General features: G+C 29.2%; 1 protein-coding gene and 1 long non-coding RNA gene across 2 annotated transcripts; one reads left to right on the top strand and one right to left on the bottom strand.

The window, feature by feature from the left end:
* Window positions 1–797: 797 nt before the first annotated feature.
* Window positions 798–3,885, bottom strand: LOC118199084 (uncharacterized). The gene is made up of 3 exons (XM_035370876.2): window positions 3,737–3,885; window positions 3,520–3,633; window positions 798–2,881 (listed from the first exon to the last, which is right to left on the bottom strand). The coding sequence occupies exons 2-3, from the start codon at window positions 3,541–3,543 to the stop codon at window positions 2,387–2,389; spliced, it is 519 nt and encodes a 172-aa protein (XP_035226767.1). The 5' UTR covers window positions 3,544–3,633; window positions 3,737–3,885; the 3' UTR covers window positions 798–2,386.
* A 3,065-nt stretch (window positions 3,886–6,950) lies between these two features.
* On the top strand, window positions 6,951–12,601 carry LOC146993262 (uncharacterized). The gene is made up of 2 exons (XR_015038420.1): window positions 6,951–7,311; window positions 11,198–12,601. It is a non-coding gene; the product is annotated as an uncharacterized LOC146993262 (long non-coding RNA).
* The last annotated feature ends 1,168 nt before the right edge of the window (window positions 12,602–13,769 follow it).

Raw genomic sequence — 13,769 nt, forward strand, 5'->3', positions numbered from 1 at the left:
CAAGACAATATATCCTCTTTTGAATGAATACATTTAACTGTAGTTATTCCAAATATGTTTTATACAACACCCCAAAATCATGGAAAATAACTTTCTAAACCGAGTTTACAGTGTAAAAAAAGTAGTGGAAAAATGTTGTAGTCATGTAACTGGGCTATCTAACATAAAAATTACAGCATATTACACCAGTGTTCTTACCTTTACTGCATATTACAACCAAATAACTACAATTAGATATGAGAAAGAACAGGCAGTGTCAGTACAACCAAGAGTAAAATTTTTACAGAGTTGCTAATTTGAAAACAAGTGAACCTGTAAAACTAACCCTGCATACTGGTTTGCTTTAGATGCATTTGGTAACCAATATGCCGTAAGTCTTTACCAGATTCAGTTTTGAGGGCATTAAATACTATATTGCTCATATGTCTTGATCGTGACAATCAATGCAGCTGCAGCATTATTGAATAGAAATAAGTTATATGACTCTCAAATAAGTGTTTGTAAAGTTGTTCAGGAAATAAATATTACTAAATAATAACATGTATTATGTTTATTGAATTGTACAAAACTTATATGTTATACTTTGAATTATCGTCAATTTTAATTGTCTGAAATCTGGTATTTGATAGTATATAGTTGTAGCAGTTTTTTCACTATAAATTCTGAAGAATCCGAAAATAAATGCACATACTAAAGTATTTCAAGTATGATAATATTCAGTATTTAAGATTATTCTAAAAGTATGAAATTTATTATTTTATTTGAAAATAAGTATTAGTGTATCCATGGCATGCAGGTCCCCGAGATTACTCTATTATCCACTCATAGGTGGGGGTGTCACCTTTGCCAAAGGCTCTTTGTAGCCTGCTTTAGGTTTCATACTAATTTTAATTACTGGCCATCTACTGAAATGGTTTCTTTATGTATATCCACCTTTATTCCAACTCTGGTATTTCTACGGCGATGGAGGTTTAGTTGACCATACTTCTTGACAATTCTTTTACTTTTTTTTAGTTTAATTTTTTTTTCAATTTGAAGCGGTAGACCAGTATTTTCATCTCGCATAACTGTTTTTGAAGCAGACTCTAAAATCTCCTTCAAAGAGTTGGCTACATTGTGTAAATTTTCGCTATCTAAATTCCAAAGGAGTGACCGAATTGATCTGTAATTTGCATCGCACTCATTGATCAAATTTCTTTTTTTACTCAACGTTGCTTCTTCAGATATGGTGGGTAAATTATCTGATGTTCCACCTGAAGGAGTTTCAGTTGATGAATATTTTCGTTTTCTGGTGCCTGAAATACTTCTTGAGACTAAATCTTCATCAACTTTGAAAATAGGTGTTGAAAATAGCCATTCTGCAGTACATTCCAAACTCCAGGCTGGAAACTTCATGCCAGCAAACACAATATGCTTGCACAGCAGTCGGTTTCTTCTGAAATCTAAGCATGTGCATTGACACAGTTGTTTCTGTTCATCAAACGTGACAGAATAAACTGCATCATGCTTAGTTTCAGAAGAAACTTTAAAGAAGCCATGTGAATTTTTTTTTATACTACCCACATAAACTTCAGCAGCTCTTAATTTTGTTTTTATGTGATCAATTAACCATTTTGGCTTATTGATTAAATAATTTGGTACATGTTCATTGTATAATCTGGCCTGCGAAAGCATACTCAGATTTTTTCTGACGTAAATTCTATATCTTTCTGGCAGAAATTTCTCAACCAAGATCTTAATTATTTCAGACAGCATACAGTTTTTATATCCCTGAAGATATCTATATTTTAGTTCCTCATTCAACACCATTGTTCGAGTTTATGAATAAGTCATTCGGTTTGTAAGCCAAAGCCCATCTCTCAATTTCCTTGAACCATGTTAATTCAAAATAATCTTTCACAGCTTCATATTGGTTCCATGATTTTAATACCTCTATTGCTGCAACCATTTCATCTTGAGTTGGAGCATTTGCTATGGCACGTAATTTACACAAAAGCTCTTCTTTGGGAACCACTGCATTCTTTTTCTTAGAAGCCCATCTTGACCATGCCTGTTCTCGATGGAAACTACATATAAAAGCCTTAATTAAAGACATTTTCCAAACTTGTAATTTCTTCCATTGCAAAATCAACCATCCCATATTTTGGTCTAACGAGAGGCGACCAATTTTTAATAATTATAAGAGCTTCTTCTAATGCTTTGGCTGTTTCATTTTGTGTAATTATTATGCTCACTATTTGATAGTTCACATTTGTTTTGACAACTAAAAAATAAAGCGGGAGAGCATACTTACAGGTTCGATAGGTCGCGTCGAGAAGAACAAGATTAGAACCATATAAGACATATAAATTTTTCATTTCTTCACTTTGATATACAAATAGCAGATTTAGTTTTGAATCTGTAAAGTCATTTGGCTCAGTACCATCATATGTATTTTCAGTACATGGTCTAAAAAAACAGAACACTTGGAAGTATCCCAGCTATTTATTAACATTTCTGTATTTTCCTGGTCAATTTTACTAGTTCTAATATCGGATTTTGCTTGGCTTATTATTTTCCTTATTGCCTCCATTTCTGGATAAAATCGTCTGCGCGTTTTATCAGTTTCTCCCAATTCAGTTGAAACGTATACTTCTAATAGCTCTGCAATTACAGTGGCATTGCATTTTCCATTCTTAACTTTAGAAGCTATGAAATGCCGCACTCTAGCATCTATAGGTTCTATTACTGCAGCCATGTTACCCATTAGATGATTTTGATGATCTTGGCTATTAGGTAAATTAAACATGAAAACTTCTTCACCAGCAATACTATCTTTATTGGCTAGTTTTTCCTTAATTTTCCGAGATATCATAATCTTTCTTTTTCGGGTTGGCACTACCTGTAATTTAAACATATTTATCACAGTAAAATTTAGAAATTCCAGCACAGTCATCTAAAACTAATTATTGATAAAGGTTCAATTTTAAAAACTTTCTGTTCATAGCAAATTATTCAAAAAAAAAAAGAGGAGTCATTTCTCATTTCTTTCCTTTAAAAAAAGCTGTAAAAAGGATCTTCCATTTTTATAACAATAGATCAAATTACTTCTTCAAAGAAACATAACCAATAAAACTTCACTTTGAACAACTTATTTCTATTTGTAGCAAATTGGTTAGAATATAATTAGCATAAAAAGCCTTTATTTCTGGCCTGAAAACATCATTTTATTTGCATGTCAATTACTGAATTATTTATTTAGGAAAATATTACTGTTAAAAACCCTCTTTTGGCAAAAAAAAAAAAAAAACCTATTTAGAAAAATATGTTGAATAAAGAGACACAAAAAATCATTTCTCTTTTTTACATTGTGACTCTAAAAATACCTTTTGTTTTTATGTCAAAAAGTATGTATACTTTATCATAGAATACCTTCAATACATCTTGCTCATACGTGACAGAATTATATTTTTTCCTTAAAAAAAAATTCTCTAAAATTACTAAGACCATCTTAGAACAAAAAGTTAAATAAACTTCTACCTTGAACTGAGGCATCCTGTACATTCGGGTAACATTAATTACAGCTGGACAATTAACTTTTTTAGTTGTCTGGTTCTTGGAATATGCTTTACCAAAAGCATGATCAGTTTGACACTAAAAGAAAAAAAAAAAAAAAACACACACACACACATATATATATATAATCCAAGAGGTGATATTTTTGTATAAATTTTTAAATATAACAATGTTATTTTACCTTTTCATTTTTTTCTTTAGCATAATTTTTCTTTTGACGTTTATTCAGATCTTTTCCTTGATGGCAAACATAGGTTTTTCGCCCAAAGTGGAAATAGGGAATATCATCTAACCAGTTTAATCGTAAATCTGGAGTTAGTTCAACTGGAAAGAAAATTTTGATTTAGATCACAATCTGATAAGCTTTGATTTTTAAAAGAAAGAAATTACAGATCTCTATAAACATATTATACATTTAACATTATACTTTGATTTTTAAAAGAAAGAAATTACAGATCTCTATAAACATATTATACATTTAACATTATACTTTGATTTTTAAAAGAAAGAAATTACAGATCTCTATAAACATATTATACATTTAACTGTCTCTATATATACTACATACTGTAGACACTGCTTAATGTATTGCAGCTGATGTCGTGTATATTGCTATTGAATTTCTAAGTTCTGCTCTTTCATATATGGAAACATAAAAAATGCATCATTTGCTGTAATTTTATTTGCTCAATTTGGTTAATATAATCAAAATATTATACAATAAATTTCTTAAACTGAAGAACGAAAATGATTTTAATCAAGCATTTAGAAAAAAGCGCAAAACAATAAAATAATAATAAAAAAAACTTAATTTCATACGAATTTTCAATAGCTATTGATTTGGAAGGGCTTCAGCACAGTTCCCTCTTCTTCAAAAGGGAGGTAAAAATTCCTGAAAACATCTTTGCCAAAATACACTTGCATTTTTGCCCAATTTCAGATTTTACATTGGCAAAATCTCTTTAAACAAGGATGCCCTCTAAATATTAAGATTATAGGTATAGAATTGGTCCAATAAATTTCAGAAACATTATGGACTACTCAAATGAACTTTTGCAATGAAGACTGTAAACAATTGATAAACAAACTTTTATTTTTCCTAATTAAAATGTTAAGAAAGTGGCTAGTTATATTTATAGTTAATTCAATTCCTATTTTAAAAGATACTTTTCTCATCATCTTATATTATCAAAAATGGGCAAATGTAATCACATTAAGCAGCACCTACTGCAAACATAGAGAGATATTAAAAGCATTAAACTATTATGTAAAAAAATTATGTCATTTTGTCTCATATTAAAATTATATATGCTAGGTAAAGTATAGAATGAGCTAGCTGCCTTACGCAAAAGGGATGCCTTTGAGAAGGTCTAATGGGAAACTGTCTTGTATTCACTTATATATAAGGAGAACAGGAAAATTCCCATGCAGCTAATCCATTCAACAGTATTTGTACCTTGATCAAACATCCAGTATTCAGCTATCTTATCTGCTAGTCCATTGGTGCTAAGAGTCAAAATAGACAGTAATGTGATTTTACACACAAGATAAGTAGCATTCAATGACTAAAGAAATATATATATCACATCACTAAAGAAATATATATACATTTCAGAAAACTTTCCTGTTTTCTAAAATTCAATATCTTTATTATTATAACTTCCTGATATTTCAATGCATTATAATTTTATGGTGAACTATTACCTGAAAATAAAACAGAATATTTTTTGAATTGGTAGTGTTTATTATAAGGTTATTTTGAAACATGTTGTTAATGATAAAACTAAAGAATGGATTTTCTTTATAGACTATTAAATGATTATATTTCAAATCAACAGACTGCATTCATACACTAAAATAGGATGAAAAATATAGTAGTCATCGAGACAATTGTCGAGTTTCTCAAGAAACAACAATAAAAATTTTCAAATCTAACACGGTATATCTTGTTTAATGTTTAATATAGTACGGAATGTTTCGTGAAGCATCAGCTATTTAAAAAAAAAAAACATGCAATACCTGACAATGAAACCAAATAAAAATCAAACATAACGCTATTACACGTTATGCAACAAAATTAATGAATATGAACGTCTATAAACCCTTTTTTCAACTTGGACCGAATCTCGCAACATCAACTAGATCTTACGCAATAAAATTAATACAAATTAGTGCTGATAAGTTCTTTGGAACAAAATGGCCAAATATCAACTAAACAACCAAAGAAAGCATTTACATTCTAGAGGATTTTTATTTACTCATTACATCTTCAAAAATTACTTACTCTCTTTATCGAATGACTTTCCATAGTAATAAACATATTTTGTTACAGTTTCTACTTCGTGTCTGCGAAGTATTTCTTTAAATTCGCTCCAAGATTTCGCAAAATTCATTTTGCCTCTAAACACAAAGGGACTTTGAAACTCGTAATCGATAAACCGGCCATTCCCCTATCGTTGACACAAGTCTTTCTATCGATGGGAAGAGGAGACTCTAGGCCATCCGAAAAAGCGGCGACCTGGCGGATAAGTCTCGGACTAGCGTCTACATCCCAAAACGGCAGCCTATGAGAGCGGCGATTCTATTATTTTCATCGGGGAGTAGGGAATTTAGAATGGTTTTCTGAGGAACGCCAGCGGCAGTGCGCGATGTTTGCTTACATTAGGAAGTTCAGAAAATTGCAAAGGTGGATTGCCTTAGTTTCTGCGGTTACTTTCAGGGAAATATTAGGCAGTTTTTTTGGTTTGCTGATAGATGGCAAATAGATAATTTACCTTTATAAATCCGCGTTTATCTATTTAAACTTCAGAAGATTTAAGATGAAGTGAATATATTTAACACAACAGAACCAAGCTTAAGACTTGTAAATCTTTAAAAAAAAACAGTACATCGATAATTAAAAATATTATTTATAGTTCATCACTAAAAATTTTTTATAAATGCATAGTTATCATATAATTAACAACTCATCCATGCATTATCTCATTATTTATTATAATTAAAAGAGAAGATATTTTTTACAGTAATGTTTAAAAATTTGCTGTTGTCTTTTAAAAGATTTACAAGTCTTAAGATTGCGTTCTGTTGTATTAAATATATTCTCTTCATCTTAAATCTTCTGAAGTTTAAATAGATAAAAGCGGATTATAAAGGAAAATTTTCTACTTGCCCTCTATCAGAAAACCGAAAAAACTGCCTAATATTTCCCTGTAAGTAACCGTAGAAACTAAGACAATCCAGTTTAGCAATTTTTTGAGCTTCCAAATGTAAGCAAACATATAGTCCACTGCCGTTGCATTCCTCAGAAAACCATTCTAACTCCTCTACTCCCCGATGAAAATAATAGAATCGCCTCTCTCATAGGCTGCCGTTTTGGGATGTAGACGCTAGTAAAACTCGGTTGTGATCTGACTTCGTACATTCGAAAATGGAGTTACTTAGCTCTTCCGAAATGTTTTATTTTGTTCAAGGAGGCGTAAATCCTCGCTGTATTACTGAAGCAGAGAGCATTTTAAAAAGCTGATCATTTGGTAATGCACGGAATTTTACTTGAAATCCAATGTACAAGTTTTGGCTTTCTATTTAAGGATAAGTTCTATAGCGTCCTGATCGCATGAAATCGAAAGACATTTCATTGTTCAAAAAGGACAAATAAAAATTTAAAAAAAAAAAAAAAAAAAAAATTCTTGTTCATGTAAAGGAGGAACTGCTGTCTGTTGTAGGAAATTGTGTCGCTGTTTTATTGTATTGTGACAGGTAGCTGATTTTAACGTTCACTGATTGTAAACAAATGATTTCATATGTGTTTTACTTGGGATTTCTAGAAAATCTGTGCAGTCAAAAGTGTCTTTTTTTTTCATAAAAATGATATTGAATCATTATATGTATACTAAAAATATATTGATCTATTATATGCATCTATTGTATTTATTATACACATGATAGCACTAATCATCAAATGCAATTTTGAGAATATCAACAAGCAAAGCACTTAAAAATGAAAAAAAGACACTTGTTATAGAACTATTAATATTCTGTATGTATTATAGAAAATACATGCAATGAATAATACCATGACCAAACATTTCAAAAGAAAAAAAAAAGCAGATTAAGTATTACCTACCTCAGTACTTGAGAAAGCAATTGTGGCATATAACATGCAGTTAACTTTTGATTACATGATATTACAAGCATTTTCTTTAGTTTTGTCCTACAAGTGGTTTAAACAACTCAATACTGGTAGTTTAATCTCAGCTCAAATCCTGGTGAACAAGCTGGCTGTGCAGTTTTTATTTTTTTGCATGTGTTTTGTGAATACGAACCAGTTTTCCCTATAAAGTTCTTCATAAAAGCATTCTTCTTCAGGCTGATAACCAATGTGCTTAGCCATATTCAAATAGCCTAATCTAACCTTACCTTTTCTTTAGATTCTATATTCACATGTTATATCTTTATCTGTTAAGATTTGTTCATAACAGGATCACCAGGCTTCTACCAATCTGGCAGGAGCATACTCAAAACATGTCAAAACCATGTGATTTATAACAAAATCGATCATGTTGTCCTTGCAAACCTTTATAAATGTTCCAAATTTTCTTAATAATCTTATTATTTAGAAATGTGTTTATTGTTGTTTTTATATGAACAAAAGCATTTAAATATATCAATTTTAAAAATAATGGAAGTGTTCTTTTAATCAGTTTTGCTTTTCTAATGCTGTTTTTAATTAATAACTTTATATCTAAGCCAAAAATTCAAGAATAAGTCTATTAAAAAGGTCTGTGTGATAAGTCTATTAATTAATTCCATTGTATGAACTTCAACATCTTTGAATATGAAACATTCTATATGAAAACACTGAGTCCATTGCAATCTAATAGAAGAATAAATTATACTTATGAATTCACAGTACGAGCTTCTCTGTATTATATTACACAAAGATTAGAAACCAAGTCTCCACATAGGAAATCTTACACTGATATGATGGTCTTGTATTGAAACAGAATTGTAGCAACAAAGATGATATGAATTACATTATGCCAAAGAATTATTTCATCTTAAATAAATTATAGCATTTAGTTTAACCAAAGACTCACAAAACAAAATTTCAGATTTGGCTTAATCTTTGGATTATGGTAACTTAACGATTTTTTGGCTAAAACTTGGCGACCAACCCTGCTAGTTTTTGTTCGGACGCCATTTTGTTTTCAAGAAGTAAATGCATGTTTTTTTTTTTTACTCAACATTTTTTTCCAAGTTTTTAACTCTGCACATAGCTACTCAGAAAGAAAGATATATGGGTAGGATATAAGAAGATAAAAATTATTAATCTTCCCTTCAAAGTCAAATGGATATAGCTGTAGTATACGATTTCAAAAAAAAGTAAATCATTAGAATATTAAGCTGAAAATATAAGTCTGAAGGAAAGAGATTTTTCTTAAATTCAAACTGTGCACAAAACATTTCAGATGCATTCAAACTCTGAACTGGAACATGTTAATTTACTGTTGTGGAACTAATATGAAAACAATATTGTTGACAGTATAGTAGTGTACCACCAAAGAATTTATGCTGGGAGAAGAAGCAAAGCTTCGATGACACCACAAAGCCAAATGATAACTGGCTTAATTTTTACTCTTTTTATGCATAAAATGTCATAGTTGTTAGTATCTCATTAAAATGTATTTTCTAATAATATAATGATTTGCAAATGATGGAAATTTACTTGTCATTAAAACATTTTGTTCTAAACATGCTTCAGCTTATCAAAGAAGTTAAAGCTATTCCAACCTATCCCCCATATTAAAGTTTTTTTGATTAAATCAGGTTCATGTTTAATGCATCAAAAATATAAATAAACTTTCTTTAGTATTTGTCAAACATCAGTTCTCATGGCCTTAAATTGGATGCAAGATTTATTTCACAAAGTTATGTTTTCACTTATGGGGCAAAACTTTTAAATTTGTTATTTGAATCTGTTACATTAGTCTTTATTTTAAAGAATATATTGTATGTCATATGGCCATGAAGGCAACCTGGTTAAAGTAGAAATGAAATCAAACTTTCTAATTAATGTGATTTGAAGCCATTGTGTTATACTTCGAGGAATATGTTATATGGTAAATATGTGTGCTCATGTTTTTCCTGGAAAGGGCATAACATTTTTTTACAATTACCTAAATCTATTGTCCTAATTGTTACCAACCTAAATCTATTGTCATGGCAATTAAATTTTTCTGAAAGAGCAGGATTATTTATATGTAATTTATATCTACAAAGCGAAAGTATGTTCTGAAATCCGAAATCTGTTTATCAATTTCACGCCGCGGATTGGAAGTTGATCTGTCAGCACTATCCTTATCTTCAGGGCAGATGTTTTTATTTTATTTGGCTTATAATTCCTTACTAAGTATAGTATTTCATGTCAATGTACTCCGTCTTTGATATGATTTAAATCAAGTTCCTCGTCATTATAATTCGCTTCCGATAGTGAAGAAAGTGACCCAGAGGTTATTGAAAACGAAAACATTTCCATTGACAAATTAGTCGGTATTCTCAACACAGCAATTATAGGACTTGAACAGCGGAACTTTGTAACTAAACGAGAAATTATGTCTGTTTAATAAAATTAAAAAGAAAGTATTATCACATGAAATGAAGCAACTTACATTGAAATAAATGTTTAATAAAGTAAACAAATAAATATTAAGCTTTTTCTTTTCGTAAATTTTGATACCCTTTAGATCATAATTGTTCTTTATTTCATAAATTATGGTTTCATATTTTTAATTTTGTAATTTCTGCATGCCATCTTACCAGATTTAAACTGATGATCTATAATCCGGAAAAATCGATAATCCGGAATCGCCGAAGTCCCGACGAGTCCGGATTAACGACTTTTGACTGTACTTGCATATAAATCACTTCTGCATATGATTGAAGCTTTACAATATGTGCTTGTTAACTTCAGTTGTCTATAGTATTATTATTATGACAGTTTAACACTTGATATTTGCAGCACATTACCTCAGATTAGAACTATAGGATAAAATGTAGTTGAAAACTTTGGGAGGTTATAAATGAAATAAACACAGAAGAAATTAACTCAAGCCATTACTATTGTGAATGAATAACAGAGCAGTTAGAAAATTTATTATAATTCTGAATTAATGTTTAGTACTGGCAAAGAGAAAGTGAATAGTGTATTAAGTTAGATAGTTTTCACAATAGAAATATTAACTTAAATAAAAAGAACAAAACTATAAATTTTCCCTCATTAATTATTAATATTTATGTTTCATTATTAAACATGTTTATTACTTGTGTATCCTGCCAAATAGACTGGCTGCATGGAAGTTTTCATAATTTTCTCTATGTGTGACATGAATTTATGCATCCAAAATGCTAACCTTTGTATGCAACACTCACTCATTTCTAATGCTTTAAAGTCCCAATACTCGTTTAATTTAGCATTTGCAGTATCAGCGTTGTTACACTATGAGTATTACTAATATTTTAATTCAGTGCTGCTTTTTAATTACTTTCACATTTATTTTATTCAATAAATAAATTAACTAAAATATAAAATTTATTGTGAATCGATTTTGTAATTATTTATGTTTATAATTTTTATCCCTTCCAGCTGATTAGGTGTGCAGAAGCAGCAGACTTGTAAATGTGAAGGAGCTATTTGCTTAGTTATGCAGTAGAATTCACCACCCTGCGGCAAGCTTCATTAAAGCTGTGAACAGCCAAGCTAACCATCTTCAGGGCAAGTGGCTGCATCAAGCAAACCCAGTGACATTCCAAAGAGGAATATCAGTCAAAATAAAAACTTAATACCTAAATCTCGGAAAATCAGACAATTAAGCCACAAATCTTGTGACCAATTTTTCAGTTGCTGTGCTTAGTGCGATAAAGTTATATGGCAATAAACTGAAAAGCTATGGCAGGTATTCTATTGTACCCTTTAATGAACTCAATTTAAAGCAAGCTTATCATATGATAAGCAAAATGATTGTATCATTGGATGGTAATGATTGCATTGCTGGGTATGCAGGCTATGGTTCTACAATGAGCCAAATGTAATATCTCAGTATGCTGTGACTATTAAAATTATAAATTATGTATTATTACTTCATATTGGTCATTATGTTCCAAAATAGATGCTCTTTTTATATAGAACTATATAAATGTAGAAAATCTGAGAAGTTAATTTTATATGGAAAGCCTTCATGCAAAATTAATAGCATCTTGTTAATTTCATATATGTTTTGTGAAAGTAATTGCTGCTGAATCTAGAATTAATGCATTATCTGAGATTTGAGACAAAATTTGTCAAATTAGAAGATAGTGAAATAGATAAATAGGAAATGAAACATGAAATTTATATATTTAATATTGAAATAAATATCTCAGTAAAGTGGCTGTATGTAAAGTATAATGATGCAATTTTTATAATTTTTTACTAAAATGCTAAAATTATGTGCTATGAAAATTTTATTTTCATTAATATTTATAATTTTTTCCTCGCAAATTTTTATCCAAGGTGTATATGTTTTAGCTATTTTAGATTTTTCTGTTTTAATGTTAAAAATATCTTCTTTATCAGCATTACATTAAAATCCATCTCATAATCATTTGAAAATGAAGGAAATTTCATTCTTTTCAATAGTTTAAGAATATTTTCATAAAACATAATTATAGAAAAAATGAACTGATACATTTTTAGTTATATATATGTAAAGAAAATTTTTTAGAAGGATCCTTTTTTCCATACCAGAAACATTTCATGAGCTGTAATATGTAATATTAGTTGGCCTAATATGTAAAAGGAATGTTTAATCAAATTATTTTTATTATGCTTTTATAAATATCACTATAATTTTAAGAGTTATTGAATTTAAAAGTGAAAGAAAAAGCTACAGTTATTTCAAGACTCTTTAATAAAACAATTCTTTATTCTTGTATTCTCGTATGAAAATTTTCTGTATATTTAACATAAAATTGTATGCATGTAAATAAATTTTTTAATTTATTATTATCATTCTGTTAGCTTCAATTTTTATTCTCAATAAATTTGATACATATATTTAATATTCAGCTGTTTTATTAACCATGACTGATAAGCATTTTAAATTTCATCCTGTCAAAAAATTTAAAATTCCCTTTTTTTCTTGTAATTTTTTCATACACCTCTCATTTTCTGTTTAATTGTAAATATTGCATACTTATAATTTTATAAAGCATAACTTCCCTTCCCTGAAAAAGCACACAGATTCATTCTTAATTTAAAATTCAATTACAAGTCCAATGTGAAAATGAATTAGCCAATGGAACAAAATAACACATATGTCTTTAATAGAGGACAACATATCAATAATTCCCTTAGTTTCATTTATCCCATTAGCTTCTTTACCTATTAAAAAAATTCTGATCCCCCCCCTCATGGGGGAATCAGAATTTCAGTGTAAAGTCATAAATACCACTAATGCACACATTTACATATACACATTTGCTGCCCCTTAATGTAGTATAAGTAATGTTACTCTTCATTGATAATGTTTATTTTTATTTTAACTTTGCCTGTATTATTCACTTTTAAAATAAGCACAAATTTCTATTCTGTTTTTTTGGTTATCAGTATTTATTTCAAGATTCACACATCTGCAATTTCCAGCTTCATTTATTAAAATATATTATGCATTTTACTCATTATTTACATTATTTATACATTATTACTGGTATTAATCTTATTATCTTTTATGGATTGTAAACTGACTCTGGATGAAGGAAATTTCCATTATTAAATATTTTCTATTAGCTTAAATAAAACATAAATACACACACGCAGAATGTTTGAAATAGGTTTTATGCTTAGTATATTGACTGATCTAAGGATGGAAAAGTTGTACAAATAGAACATGTAATTTTGTAAAATCATTACATTTGTTAAAGTAAGAAATAGGGCAAATATGCAAAATTCTATCTGCAGTGCCAGACTTAATTATCGATGCTCAGGATGGAAATCTCACTTGGTCACCCTATATCGGAATGATCACCATACAAAATGTCAACACAAATATAAAATTAACATTTATTTAATTAAAATTAAATATTTGAATTGATTTGAAAAGCAAGTCTTAAGATTAAGGGGAAAAATTACATTTAGAAAACAAATTTATATTTAAAAATGCTTATTAATCAGCTATTTT

The sequence above is a fragment of the Stegodyphus dumicola genome, chromosome X1 (genome assembly GCF_044657685.1).
Source record: "Stegodyphus dumicola isolate Sdum_Otavi_A_Nest chromosome X1, ASM4465768v1".
Classification (NCBI taxonomy): Eukaryota; Metazoa; Arthropoda; class Arachnida; order Araneae; family Eresidae; genus Stegodyphus; species Stegodyphus dumicola.

Excerpts from the sequence above, each read along its gene's own strand:
- LOC118199084 (XM_035370876.2), bottom strand. The coding sequence starts at position 3,543 with ATGTACAGGATGCCTCAGTTCAAG. Across the intron at positions 2,882-3,519 it reads ACAGGATGCCTCAGTTCAAG|GTAGTGCCAACCCGAAAAAG; the intron begins GTAGAAGTTTAT and ends TTTAAATTACAG.